This window comes from Salmo trutta, chromosome 36 (genome assembly GCF_901001165.1).
Source record: "Salmo trutta chromosome 36, fSalTru1.1, whole genome shotgun sequence".
NCBI classification, from domain to species: Eukaryota; Metazoa; Chordata; class Actinopteri; order Salmoniformes; family Salmonidae; genus Salmo; species Salmo trutta.
The window spans coordinates 18,402,685-18,418,102 of NC_042992.1; the positions used below are offsets into that span (position 1 = coordinate 18,402,685).

The following is a 15,418-nucleotide window of genomic DNA, read 5'->3' on the forward strand; positions in this document are numbered from 1 at the left end:
CCATGATTCCCTTAAAAAGGGGAGAATCTGAGTTTTCCAAAAATGCCAGAAATATTACTGTACTCCTTATATTCAGTAAATTGCATTAATATTTCAATCAGAAAGCACAGATGAATAACAGCACACATGGGAAAATAGAGCTTCTGATGTAATCAAAGCAAAAATTGCCTACATGACAGTAAACATTTCTAGTTGAGGTGAGTTACAATTTAAATGTCTTGGCTTGCTGGCTGTGCATCTGTTTTAAAAGACTGAAGAGTGACTGAAGAGTGACTGAAGAGTGACTGAAGAGTGACTGAAGAGTGACTGAAGAGTGACTGAAGTGACTGCCCAGGAGGTGTGTGGGAGAGCCAGGCAGATCAGCTCAATCAGACTGCACAACTTAGAGGATAGCATTACATATTCTGAAAAGCCATGCTTGCTTATGATTGGATTAAACCGAGGAAAAGGAGCTTCATGTCAAATTGAATGTCCATTAGTTTCACATGGAATTCTCGTCTCGTCACATTTACGTCAACTAAAATGAAAACTCATTTGTTTTTTCATGGCATCTCGTCACGTCGTCATTCGTTTTTCGTCAGGGAAAATAGGTCATTGACAAATATTTTTCGTAAAAGTTATTGTTGCCGAAATGAAGACATTCCCAGTGGTTTAATGAGGAGTCTCATGTCATCATATTCACAACGCTCAGAATTGAAGGTTTAATGAAGGTTTTAAGGATTAACAGTAGACAGGGAGTTCAGATTCAGCCTGCAGCCACAGTGTGGAGGGAGGAAGGAAGGCCCCACCCTGTAGTTGTTACAACCCTCTCACTGTCTGGCGTAGCTCCCACTCAGCCATGCTGAACTTGTTTACAACTACAGCCAACCAATCAGCAGGCTCACAGCCCCCCTTCAACACCACAGAGCCAATCAGAATCCTCACCGCTTATTCAATCATATGATGCCTCTGATAAGAGGAAGTCTCTTGATCCTGCCCCTCCCCCTTGTACCTGGAGGTGGGAATGAGGTGGGATTGGGATAACATGGAAATGATATGGGAATGAGGTGAGTCGCTCCCGGTCATTTCAGGATGACTCATTCTGGGTACTTTGAGCGGCAGGGAGCATTGTTATAACCAGGATGTGACCCAACGTCAGCGGGGAGAGGCCGGGACGTGTGTGTGTGCGTGTGTGCGTGTGTGTGTGTGTGTGTGTGTGTGTGTGTGTGTGTGGTTTTCATCTGTGGATGGAAAAGCCCATGAGCATTACAGGAGCTTCAGTGGCTCTTTTGCCTCTGGAGAGAGTTGCCGTAATCTGGGAGTGTGTGTGAGAGAGAGTGTGTGTGCATAGAGAATCTCTTCTACTTGCCCAATGTACGCAGATGGGTACAGATGTCTCTCTCCACGCCACTCCAGGGTGACATGCGCCTGCTGGCCCTTTCTGATGGGAGGTAGGGATTGGACAGGGTATTCATTGTGCTATAGAGAAAAAAAAGAAAGAAAGAAAGACAGGAAGAAAGAAAGACAGGAAGAAAGAAAGACAGGAAGAAAGAAAGACAGGAAGGAGGACAGAAAAGTGAAAGATTCTCAGGTGATATAGTTGCTTGTGTGTTGGTCTTAGGTTTCCAGTTTGTTTGCATGAGCAAATTTGATTGAACTGTATAAATGTTAGATGGGATCAAATAGGTTGTTGTTGTAATGGCCGTGTGTTGACTTCATGTTCATGAAAGGACGTTGTTGCTCTCTTTACTCTGTATCAGATGGGTGACAGTCTCTCTTTACTCTGTATCAGATGGGTGACAGTCTCTCTTTACTCTGTATCAGATGGGGGACAGTCTCTCTCTACTCTGTATCAGATGGGTGACAGTCTCTCTCTACTCTGTATCAGATGGGTGATAGTCTCTCTCTACTCTGTATCAGATGGGTGACAGTCTCTCTTTACTCTGTATCAGATGGGTGACAGTCTCTCTCTACTCTGTATCAGATGGGTGACAGTCTCTCTTTACTCTGTATCAGATGGGTGACAGTCTCTCTTTACTCTGTATCAGATGGGGGACAGTCTCTCTCTACTCTGTATCAGATGGGTGACAGTCTCTCTCTACTCTGTATCAGATGGGTGACAGTCTCTCTTTACTCTGTATCAGATGGGTGACAGTCTCTCTCTACTCTGTATCAGATGGGTGACAGTCTCTCTTTACTCTGTATCAGATGGCTGACAGTCTCTCTCTACTCTGTATCAGATGGGTGACAGTCTCTCTCTACTCTGTATCAGATGGGTGACAGTCTCTCTTTACTCTGTATCAGATGGGTGACAGTCTCTCTTTACTCTGTATCAGATGGCTGACAGTCTCTCTCTACTCTGTATCAGATGGGTGACAGTCTCTCTCTACTCTGTATCAGATGGGTGACAGTCTCTCTTTACTCTGTATCAGATGGGTGACAGTCTCTCTTTACTCTGTATCAGATGGGTGACAGTCTCTCTCTACTCTGTATCAGATGGGTGACAGTCTCTCTCTACTCTGTATCAGATGGGTGACAGTCTCTCTTTACTCTGTATCAGATGGGTGACAGTCTCTCTTTACTCTGTATCAGATGGGTGACAGTCTCTCTTTACTCTGTATCAGATGGGTGACAGTCTCTTTCTACTCTGTATCAGATGGGTGACAGTCTCTTTCTACTCTGTATCAGATGGGTGACAGTCTCTCTTTACTCTGTATCAGATGGGTGACAGTCTCTCTCTACTCTGTATCAGATGGGTGACAGTCTCTCTTTACTCTGTATCAGATGGGTGACAGTCTCTCTCTACTCTGTATCAGATGGGTGACAGTCTCTCTTTACTCTGTATCAGATGGGTGACAGTCTCTTTCTACTCTGTATCAGATGGGTGACAGTCTCTCTTTACTCTGTATCAGATGGGTGACAGTCTCTCTTTACTCTGTGTCAGATGGGTGACAGTCTCTCTTTACTCTGTATCAAATGGGTGACAGTCTCTCTCTACTCTGTATCAGATGGGTGACAGTCTCTCTCTACTCTGTATCAGATGGGTGACAGTCTCTCTTTACTCTGTATCAGATGGGTGACAGTCTCTCTCTACTCTGTATCAGATGGGTGACAGTCCGTTACTGCTACTGTATGCATTTCACTGTTGAAATGGGATGTTTCCCTGATGCATTGTTGAGTGGGTTCACTCTGTTGACAATAACAGTACTCTACTATGATGTAGTGCGGCTGAGAGTGGTTTTGTGTGTGTGTGTGTGTGTGTGTGTGTGTGTGTGTGTGTGTGTGTGTGTGTGTGTGTGTGTGTGTGTGTGTGTGTGGGACTGCAGGTGGAGCCATCTGGAGAGACACTGCTATTTTAGGCCAGCTAATGGTCAGACTAAGGTGGCAGTTGAAACATTTCATCTGCTGGCAAGAACCCCAGCGCCAACCGCTAACAACCCTCCTGTCTGTCCAGCTGAATGTGTGTGACCATACTGGTCTGTCCCCGTGGGTGGGGGGGTGTTCTGTCCTCCTGTCTGTCCAGCTGAATGTGTGTGACCATACTGGTCTGTCCCCGTGGTGAGGAGGGGGGTGTTCTGTCCTCCTGTCTGTCCAGCTGAATGTGTGTGACCATACTGGTCTGTCCCTGTGGCGCCTCACCACGGGGGGGGGGGGGGGGGGGTGTTCTGTCCTCCTGTTCACTGGTGGTAGACATACATCTAATCTGTTGGTTAATAACGTGGACAAACTGAACACACTGACCAGCAGGGCCCAGGGCTCCCAGATGACCAGCGGACTGTAGTAGAGATGATGTCTAGTACACACACACACACCCTGGCCCCTGGGGAGAGAGAGCTGCTCAGTTTGGCCTGTGTGTTGATTTGATACTGACAGCCCAACCATGCGTGTGTGTGTGTGTTTTTCCCCCGCCTGAAGCCACGGACCAGACCCCAGCTTAGACCGGGAGATTCGCTGATTACAAAGAGCAGTTTCAGTCAGCACTGCAGTGCACACTGTCTGTCTGTGACTTGCTGTTGACTAGAGCCATTGGCGTTGTGTACGCCTGGATGAAAAAATGAAAGCAGTGCACTTTAGGTGCCCCTGCTACAACCTTGAGTTCGTACTGTACCCGGCGCTGTGTTGCAATGCCCACCATCCATTCTCAAATTGACTGCACTGCTGCCAAGCCTTGTATCCATTTCAGTTGTGTTGTTAAGTGTATTTGGAACACGTCTTTTAATTCTCCAGACCATGTCTTTAAAGCTCACACGCTAAACCACATATTTGTGGCATTTCATTGTAGGCCAAATACAGTAAAAGTAGCCTGTTTTCCATCATTTTCAGTGCTTAGTCACTGAGTGCGTCCCAAATGGAACCCTATTCCCTATATAGTGCACTACTTTTGACAAGAGCCCTATGGGCCCTTGTCAGAAGTAGTGCGACATGCAAAAGGGTGCTGTTTGGGATATAACCACTCTCTCACTTCTACAATGGGAGGTTATTTTGGGCTTTTCCAGCCACATAGAGGGAACAGTGCTGCTGACACAAGCTGGATGAATGCATGTAGTATATTCACCCAACAGATCCACACTAGTTATAGTATATTCACCCAACAGATCCACACTAGTTATAGTATTCACCCAACAGATCCACAATAGTATAGTATATTCACCCAACAGATCCACACTAGTTATAGTATATTCACCCAACAGATCCACACTAGTTATAGTATATTCACCCAACAGATCCACACTAGTTATAGTATATTCACCCAACAGATCACACTAGTTATAGTATATTCACCCAACAGATCCACACTAGTTATAGTATATTCACCCAACAGATCCACACTAGTTATAGTATATTCACCCAACAGATCCACACTAGTTATAGTATATTCACCCAACAGATCACACTAGTTATAGTATATTCACCCAACAGATCCACACTAGTTATAGTATATTCACCCAACAGATCCACACTAGTTATAGTATATTCACCCAACAGATCACACTAGTTATAGTATATTCACCCAACAGATCCACACTAGTTATAGTATATTCACCCAACAGATCCACACCAGTTATAGTATATTCACCCAACAGATCCACACTAGTTATAGTATATTCACCCAACAGATCCACACTAGTTATAGTATATTCACCCAACAGATCCACACTAGTTATAGTATATTCACCCAACAGATCCACACCAGTTATAGTATATTCACCCAACAGATCCACACTAGTTATAGTATATTCACCCAACAGATCACACTAGTTATAGTATATTCACCCAACAGATCCACACTAGTTATAGTATATTCACCCAACAGATCACACTAGTTATAGTATATTCACCCAACAGATCCACACTAGTTATAGTATATTCACCCAACAGATCCACACTAGTTATAGTATATTCACCCAACAGATCCACACTAGTTATAGTATATTCACCCAACAGATCCACACCAGTTATAGTATATTCACCCAACAGATCCACACTAGTTATAGTATATTCACCCAACAGATTACACTAGTTATAGTATATTCACCCAACAGATCCACACTAGTTATAGTATATTCACCCAACAGATCCACACTAGTTATAGTATATTCACCCAACAGATCACACTAGTTATAGTATATTCACCCAACAGATCCACACTAGTTGTTAGATTGTATTCTATCTGGAGCCTGGATGTGTGACTGACTACCACAGATTGCTCTTTGTATAATATATTTGCAGATGCATTCACCCTTCCAGATACACCATTGAGATTATAGTGAGACATGGTGGGCCAAGTAGCTGTTAATGTTTTCCTTAGAGTCCTTTGCCAGTTTCCCATTTGTGAAAGAAGGCTGATGTGTTACATGTTGTCACACCTTCCTGCATTGTGCAATATGGATGAGAACCCTTTTCACACCTCCCAACTTGCTGATACATTTTTCACCACTACGCATCATTTATTCATGAAGAAATCATTATCAGGGGCTCATTGAACGGTGAGGAAGTATGATATGCCCACTGCCTGTTGCTACTCTCAGAATGTTCTTCAGATTCCAAAAAGTTGTTATAATCAAGATTCTCAAGACACAATGTTGACTTCCCATGTTTTATACTACAGGGACGATTTGTGATGTTTCTACTCCATTGTCACCCAGTGTTGTTTCCATATAATTAGTATTAGTAGAATGGGCATCCCCAATAAATTCACCGACGCCATAATGGGAGGACTGTCGGCCATTTTCAATCTCCTTATAGGAGTAAAGCAGGAATTCTAACTATATGGTTGTTTTCTCTCTCTCTCTCCACACTAACAGAATATGACAGACACCTAGCTCACAGCAAAGGCATGGCGACAGCTTACCTGGACCCCAACCTCAACCACGCCCTGGCTGGGGGGGCCAAGTCGCGCCTCAGTGCGGGCACGACCACGGAGCGGGCTCCCGGGGCCCCTGACAGGGTTCTGAAGGTCTTCCATCACTTCGAGAGCAATAGCGAGCATAGCACATGGGCCAGCAACATCCGCCATGGGGATGCCACCGATGTCAGGGTAAGACAGAGGGAAAATGCATGGTAACAGGGGTCTCACACACACACACATACTAGCGTTGCACGGTATACTGAAACTTTGGAACTTTTTCGATAAAACAAAAAACGGTTTGGTACTAGAATTTTTGTTACATTCAGTACTTCTGTCAAATGTGTCTCATGTGATTGAGAGAACTGATCAGGGCCCGGTTTCCCAAAAGCATCTTAAGCCTAAGTTCATCATTAGAACCTTCGTCGGAGCATCATTAAGTCCCCGAGCTGTTTCCCAAAACCATCCTTATTAACATTGCACTTGAAAACACTCGCAATCTAACGCCTGCCTCAGAGCACTCGTAGAACAACGCCTGCCTCAGAGCACTCGTAGAACAACGCCTGCCTCAGAGCACTCGTAGAACAATGCCTGCCGCAGAGCACTCATAGAACAACGCCTGCCTCAGAGCACTCGTAGAGCAGCTCGGTGTGTCAGCACTCGTAGAGCAGCTCGGTGTGTCAGCACTCGTAGAGCAGCTCGGTGTGTCAGCACTCGTAGAGCAGCTCGGTGTGTCAGAGCACTCGTAGAGCAGCTCGGTGTGTCAGAGCACTCGTAGAGCAGCTCGGTGTGTCAGAGCACTCGTAGAGCAGCTCGGTGTGTCAGAGCACTCGTAGAGCAGCTCGGTGTGTTAGAGCAGCTCGGTGTGTCAGAGCACTCGTAGAGCAGCTCGGTGTGTCAGAGCACTAGTAAGCGACCTTTCTCTCTGCGTGGTGCAAGCGACCTTTCTCTCTGCGTGGTGCAAGCGACCTTTCTCTCTGCGTGGTGCAAGCGACCTTTCTCTCTGCATTGGGTTTAAGGAAAAGCATGTTACATCTTCGGCCGAAAGATGCATCATTAAATCACTTGTAAGCCTTGTTCATATTACCCATAAGCACTCCGTTATGAATCGCTGGATGTCATGCTTTTCAATGGGGACGTCCACACAGTAGTGGAATCGCAACGCCCCCTTGCTGTTCAAGGCTCCGTTGCAAGATGAACACCGCATACTTTGAAATTTTCCAAACTTTATGTCGTCTCCAGTCCAGACAGAGTCCGTCAAAGAACAGGAATTTAGCAAATCACAGAAGAAGATCAAACTATGTGAGTTTCAGGTTGGCTTTATTGGATAGCTAACAGATTGTAAACAATGACCCCTTCCTATAATGGGTCATTATTAAAAGTACCCTTTTTATAGTAATGTTAAATAATACACATTGGCTGTTTAGCCAATTATATTATGACTGTTGCCTCCCATTTACATTTATTGTGATGCTAGTGACTTTTGTTTTTGGTGATAATTATTGGGTGGAGGTCGCTAGCTACAGTGGAATCCTCAACCTATATATTTCTCCTGTCTTGAATGAAAAGGTCATATTTATTTTATTGAACTTTTATTTAACTAGGCAAGTCAATCTCCAAAATAAATCCTATCTCTGATGAGAGTAGGCTCTCCTCCATCTTGTCTTGCATTGTGAAACCCTATCCTATGCTCTCCGTCCAATAGCGGAATGAGATTGCATGAAGTTGAAGTACGGCGTAATGAAATACGTCACAATGTAAACGGGGCATAAAGGCTTCTGCATGCTTCGGCTAGGCAAACCAAACGAGTGTGCTCTAGAAAAACTCGGCAATAGTACTATTTGTCCATCTTGAGACACCATAGTCAGAATTAATCTGAGATAATTCAAGAAGTTTTTGCCAAGGAGATCTAACTAGGATTTTTGATGCAGTATTTCTCAAGTGAAAAAATGTGCATGAAAACGAGTCGTCTGTCGTTGAATTACAAATACTTCATTGAAGAATCCCTACTGTTGACCAATCACTGATGAAGGCACCCCTGCTTCATTGAAGAATCCCTACTGTTGACCAATCACTGATGAAGGCACCCCTGCTTCATTGAAGAATCCCTACTGTTGACCAATCACTGATGAAGGGGTGCCAAACTTCGGCTTGCCTCGAGAAAGAATGACGTGTGTATGAACAGCCGAAAAAACCTTTGCCAAAGGCCAAAACGAACAAAAACGTCACAAAATGTCATCATAATATATGCACAAAATGTTTCGGATGGGAAGCATGCGGATGTCTTAAGTTCCATCGCTATCGGGAAACCGAGCCCAAGTCTGTATGCAACACGGCATGTAGAAATGTTGAAACTGTGTATTACTGTTCTAAAAACAATGTCCAGACAGGCTAGAACACTTTCACAATGCAAGATGAAATCGGTAGCTTCCAGCTTTAATTGTAGGCTAACTTTCCTTGTAGGCTTACAGTTGAATTCACTACAATAGTTATTTGTTTGTGATAATGCGCCAACCATAATGCAATTATGCTGATTTCAAAGCTGACCCACCAAAAACTGTATTAATTCACTTTGTCTCCCTCGCCACCAAAACGAATTCCCTTCTTCATCTTCTTTTGCCGCCAGTCTGGTTTCCACTAGATTCCATAGCCACATTCTGCCTTGCAAATTATATCATTCATTTCTTAAAGAAACAGTGCACACTTTCGAAAAGAAAAATAGCTTCTTCTCTGCAAATGTTGTTAATCAGTACAATAAAATAATATGTTCTCTTCGCAGTTGCCAATAAAATAAGTCCTAAATGGAAGGGATTGTGTGTCATCTGTAGCCCCATGATATCAGCTAAAACAAGCTCAATAACTCACTGCATGCACACACTCTTATTGAATAATATCTTGATTTCTTGATTTACCCAGTTTATCTTGATTTACCCAGTTTATCAATATACACTGCTCAAAAAAATAAAGGGAACACTTAAACAACACAATGTAACTCCAAGTCAATCACACTTCTGTGAAATCAAACTGTCCACTTAGGAAGCAACACTGATTGACAATAAATTTCACATGCTGTTGTGCAAATGGAATAGACAACAGGTGGAAATTATAGGCAATTAGCAAGACACCCCCAATAAAGGACTGGTTCTGCAGGTGGGGACCACAGACCACTTCTCAGTTCCTATGCTTCCTGGCTGATGTTTGGGTCACTTTTGAATGTTGCCGGTGCTTTCACTCTAGTGGTAGCATGAGACGGAGTCTACAACCCACACAAGTGGCTCAGGTAGTGCAGCTCATCCAGGATGGCACATCAATGCGAGCTGTGGCAAGAAGGTTTGCTGTGTCTGTCAGCGTAGTGTCCAGAGCATGGAGGCGCTACCAGGAGACAGGCCAGTACATCAGGAGACGTGGAGGAGGCCGTAGGAGGGCAACAACCCAGCAGCAGGACCGCTACCTCCGCCTTTGTGCAAGGAGGAGCAGGAGAAGCACTGCCAGAGCCCTGCAAAATGACCTCCAGCAGGCCACAAATGTGCATGTGTCTGCTCAAACGGTCAGAAACAAACTCCATGAGGGTGGTATGAGGGCCCGACGTCCACAGGTGGGGGTTGTGCTTACAGCTCAACACCGTGCAGGACGTTTGGCATTTGCCAGAGAACACCAAGATTGTCAAATTCGCCACTGGCGCCCTGTGCTCTTCACAGATGAAAGCAGGTTCACACTGAGCATGTGACAGACGTGACAGAGTCTGGAGACGCCGTGGAGAACGTTCTGCTGCCTGTAACATCCTCCAGCATGACCGGTTTGGTGGTGGGTCAGTCATGGTGTGGGGTGGCATTTCTTTGGGGGGCCGCACAGCCCTCCATGTGCTCGCCAGAGGTAGCCTGACTGCCATTAGGTACCGAGATGAGATCCTCAGACCCCTTGTGAGACCATATGCTGGTGCGGTTGGCCCTGGGTTCCTCCTAATGCTAGACCTCATGTGGCTGGAGTGTGTCAGTAGTTCCTGCAAGAGGAAGGCATTGATGCTATGGACTGGCCCGCCTGTTCCCCAGACCTGAATCCAATTGAGCACATCTGGGACATCATGTCTCGCTCCATCCACCAACGCCACGTTGCACCACAGACTGTCCAGGAGTTGGCGGATGCTTTAGTCCGGGTCTGGGAGGACATCCCTCAGGAGACCATCCGCCACCTCATCAGGAGTATGCCCAGGCATTGTAGGGAGGTCATACAGGCACGTGGAGGCCACACACACTACTGAGCCTCATTTTGACTTGTTTTAAGGACATTACATCAAAGTTGGATCAGCCTGTGGTGTGGTTTTCCACTTTCATTTTGAGTGTGACTCCAAATCAAGACCTCCATGGGTTGATAAATTGGATTTCCATTGATTATTTTTGTGTGATTTTGTTGTCAGCACATTCAACTATGTAAAGAAAAAAGTATTTAATAAGATTATTTCTTTCATTCAGATCTAGGATGTGTTGTTTAAGTGTTCCCTTTATTTTTTTGAGCAGTATAGATTTACCATTCAACTATGTTGTTTTGTAGTTAGATTGGTAAAAACAAAGTCAAATTGGTTGGATAATTGATTCAATTAATGCATACATGGCTGTCTCAAAATAATTTACATAAAAATGTTCAAATGTAATGATATCGAACTCAAAGATGCCCAACGATTGAACATAGCAGTAACGTATCTGTCTGGATCAAGTGACATTCTGTGACTTTGTGTCAACGATTCTAGGAGTGGTGGTTGGAGTCAGGCGCAGAGAGCAGAGGTAAAGTATATGGTCTTTATTTTCTCCGGCACAAAACGGTCACGCCAAAACAGAAGGGCGCGTAATAATAATGACCAACCCAAAACACAGGGCAAAACGGTCCGGAGAGAGAAATAAGACGTCAGCCAGCACAAAATACAAAAAATACAAAAGCATCCAAAATACAACCAGCGAAGTAACTATATTCACACGGCCCACCGTCCTGAGTGGACAATAAACAATCCCGCACAAAATCCCAACTGAAAACACACATTAAATATGTCCCCACTAATGACATACACAAAACAGGTGCGGAACAGACAGACAAAACTAAACGACACTGAAACAACGATCGGTGGCAGCTAATAGGCCGGCGACGACGACCGCCGAGCGCCGCCCGACCGAGGAGGGGCGCCCCTTTCGTTGGATCCTGTGACACTTTGGCTAGTAACCCTTCTCTGTTTTTGTGGTATCATTTTGGTATTGAGTATTGGGATACTAAACCTGGTATCAGTATCGAAGTCAAAATTCTGGTATTGTGACAACACACACACACACACACACACACACACACACACACACACACACACACACACAAACAGTTGAAGTAGAAGTTGACACTAATCACAGGTCTGGGAACAGATTGTCTCACACCAAATCCTAACCTTAACAATTAGAGGGGTGGAACAGCATCTGACCCTGCATCAGAGCTAGAGCCAATCAGTGTACAGATTTTTTTCTCCAAATACCTGTCATACAGTCCTGAAGAGCTGATAGAGACTAGCTGTGTATACCTGAATCTCCTACAAACACACAGACTGATCGACTGTCGCTCTGTTTCTCTGCTGCGCTGAAGGAGCATGAGTAATTGACTGGATGCAGTCTTTTGGCTGTTAGAGCCCAGTGTATAGCTGCTGCTGTACAGACACTATTGATTGGTGTTGCACGTCAGAGCAGTGATTCAGCAGTGTAGTTGTTGCTTTGTCGATTGCTATATGTTACTGAAAGTTCAGAGCACAATCCCTCATTGTTTTTCAAATTGGAATACCGTAGTGTGATTGTTCTGTGGTTACCCTTCAACTGCCTAACTGCACTCCAACTCCCTTCACTGAGAGAGAGGTCTGTGTGGCTCCATCAGTTCATGTTGCGGATTCTCTTTTAAAGCTGCAATATGTGACTTTTTGGGCAACTTGACCAAAATCACATAGAAATGTGAGTTATAGATCTGTCAATCTTATTGAAAACAAGTCTAAGAAGTGGTACATATGTTCTATGTGCGCTATTCTATGCTTCTCGTTCTTAAGTTTTGTTTTTGCGTCTTACTCAAACAGCTGAAAATACAATATTTTGGGTTATTGAAAAGAGATTTCACAGTGGTTAGGATGGTACCATGAATCTCTACACTATACATTGCTTATTTTGTCACAAACTAAAATTAGGCGAACTATCAGAATGTTTTAAACCAGGAAATGGTGGAATGATTTCTGCATATTGCACCTTTAACTGATGTTGCTGTGCCTTAGCTCTGTGATCTTCAGCGGCAGTTAGTCTAGCCTAGGTCTCACATAAGCCGCACCTGAAGCCTCAAAGTTGGCTAATTACAGAAAACCCTTCACAAAGCACTTATAGGACACATTTAAAGGCATGTGTGAATTATGACACTATGGGACCAGCATTGTTTTTCCTCAGGTAGATGAACTGAGAGAGGCTATCAAGCAACTAGTTGGTCCCTGGTCAATGTTACGCTTTCGTAGCAGCAGCGTAGACTAGTGGTTTGAGCGTTGGACTAGTAACCGAAAAGTTGCAAGATCAAATCCCCGAGCTGACAAGGTACAAATCTGTCGTTATGCCCCTGAACAAGGCAGTTAACCCACTATTCCTAGGCCATCATTGAAAATAAGAATTTGTTCTTAACTGACTTGCCTAGTTAAATAAAGGTAAAATTAAAAAAAATACCATAAGGGTTGGCAAAACAGCACAAACTGATCTGAGACCAGGCTAAGCAAACACCGGTCTGCAGAAAGACATTTTGCTACATTTTCCCTGCCCTCACTGACACAGACACTCAGTTATAGTGGTGTGAAACTGTGAATTGATTCCTGGCACATAACATCCTGACTCCTAGATCTCCTATTTTCGGGAGAAAGGAAACCATTGAGACATGGTACATGGGATGCATCCCAAATGGCACCCTATTCCCTATATAGTGCACTACTTTTGACGAGAGCCCTATGAGTGGTCTCAGTGCAGTCAGCAGATGCCTGTATTGATTTGTAGGGCTGGATGAGGTACGTTGTGTATTGGATCCACATCCGCTTCCTGGTTCAGTCCCAGAATAACATCATGCTCCTATCCCCTGTGGTGCTCCCCAAGGACCCCTCATCCCATCACACACACATATCCTGTTCATACTGCATCAATAGCACTCTGCCTGCCCGGATATAGTGCACTGCTATGGTCAAAAGTAGTGTACTATATAGGGATTCCAGATATCCATATAGGACAAATATTATCAATAATAACATCATAAAATGACATGTAATTGAATCTACCTAGTGCCTGGTAGTCATTCTGTAAATCCGTTACATTTCGTATGGTATGTATTAATTTGTGAATGTCCATCACCCATTTCGTATGATATATTATGAATTACAATTTATATTATATGTTACGAATCTGCTAAATGTACAATATGTTACAAATCTGCAAACCGTATGATTTTACGAATTCTAGCTAGGTGGCTAACGTTAGCTAGGGGTTAGGTTTAAGTTTAGGAGTTAGGTTAAAGGGTGAAGATTAGGGTTAGAGGAATGGTTAGCTAAAAAGGTTAAGGTTAGGGTTAGCTAACATGCTAAGTAGATGCAAAGTAGCTAAAAGGTAGTAAGTAGTTGAATAGTTGCTAATTAGCTAAAATGCTAAAGTTGTCCGTGATGTGATTTGAACTCACAACCTTTGGGTTGCTAGACGTTTGCATTATGCACCCATCCATCCACCCTGACCAACCACCCTCCTTTCATTTTTTTGCTTTAAGTGGCTCTCTGTCTTATGTAACCATACCAAATCTAACATACCACACTAAATGGAGTGTTTTGGATTTACGTACATAATAATATGAAATGATCTGAGACCAGGTGTACTGTATGCAATGTCTACCTTGATAAGAGGTTCACGGTTTGTTTTCATTTGAATTGGCTAATTTGCATGTCCATTGTGCTTTTCTATTTCCATTGCAAACACATGGAAATGCTGTGGTTGGCAAGAATCCAAATGACTATATGCCAGTGAGATTTGATATATTCTTTTTGGATCTTAAAAATTAGAAAAGGGAAGTAAAATGAGCTTGTTTTTTTTAGATAATCTGTCATATCATCATAGATGCGGCTGTCATCATGTTTAGCCTAATGTGGTGTGATGGGGAATTTGTCATGCTCCGTTTGGATTGCTCTCCCTAGCTGTTCATGTAAGCATTCTGATTCTGTCTCTATAATCCGTGTCTTCTTTTTCTTTGTCTTGGTCTTTTCGTCGTCATCGTCGTCATCTGTTTCCTCCTAATGCCAAGGGGAACTCTGCTCTAAGTTATTATACAGGACAGATGTTGGTCATATTTATTAGGGCATGCAATGGTTTTAAAAGGTTTTGCAACGGAAAAAGTCGAGGTAGTCTCTCTCCCTGTGCCAGCTGGTTTTCTGTTGTTTGGTTCCTTATGAATAGGACCATGCTTTTCAAGGTTGGCTCTCAAGCTCTAGGTCAAACCTGTCAGCACACTTAAAAGCATCACTTGGAATATTTAGCCTACGTTTCAGCGACTACCATTCCAAGTTACTTTCCCCCGAGGTCTGCTGGGAGTATACATGTTCTGTGCTTTTAGATAGTATCTAAACAGTCATTCAGATGGCATGTGACATTTTAAAGGGTTTGTGTTAAGGCTATGTAATATTGTGCATTTTGCTTCTCATAAAGGCAGACATGGTGCCCTACCATTTCCTCTGTCTCCATTCTGGGTTCTGGTGGTATTTCTCCCATTTCTTCTGTCTCCATTCTGGGTTCTGGTGGTATTTCTCCCATTTCCTCTGTCTCCATTCTGGGTTCTGGTGGTATTTCTCCCATTTCCTCTGTCTCCATTCTGGGTTCTGGTGGTATTTCTCCCATTTCTTCTGTCTCCATTCTGGGTTCTGGTGGTATTTCTCCCATTTCTTCTGTCTCCATTCTGGGTTCTGGTGGTATTTCTCCCATTTCTTCTGTCTCCATTCTGGGTTCTGGTGGTCTTTCTCCCATTTCTTCTGTCTCCATTCTGGGTTCTGATGGTATTTCTCCCATTTCTTCTGTCTCCATTCTG

The 15,418-nt window shown here is 43.8% G+C and overlaps 1 protein-coding gene across 26 annotated transcripts in view; it reads left to right on the plus strand.

Annotated features, from left to right (window-relative positions):
* Window positions 1–15,418, plus strand: part of ptk2aa (protein tyrosine kinase 2aa) — a 207,162-nt gene that overhangs the window by 113,618 nt on the left and 78,126 nt on the right. For all 26 annotated transcript variants that reach the window (XM_029734910.1, XM_029734917.1, XM_029734908.1 and 23 more), the window contains one exon: window positions 6,285–6,517. In XM_029734910.1, the coding sequence (XP_029590770.1) occupies window positions 6,317–6,517 (201 nt within the window). In that variant the 5' untranslated portion in view covers window positions 6,285–6,316. The remainder of the gene's footprint in view (window positions 1–6,284; window positions 6,518–15,418) is intronic.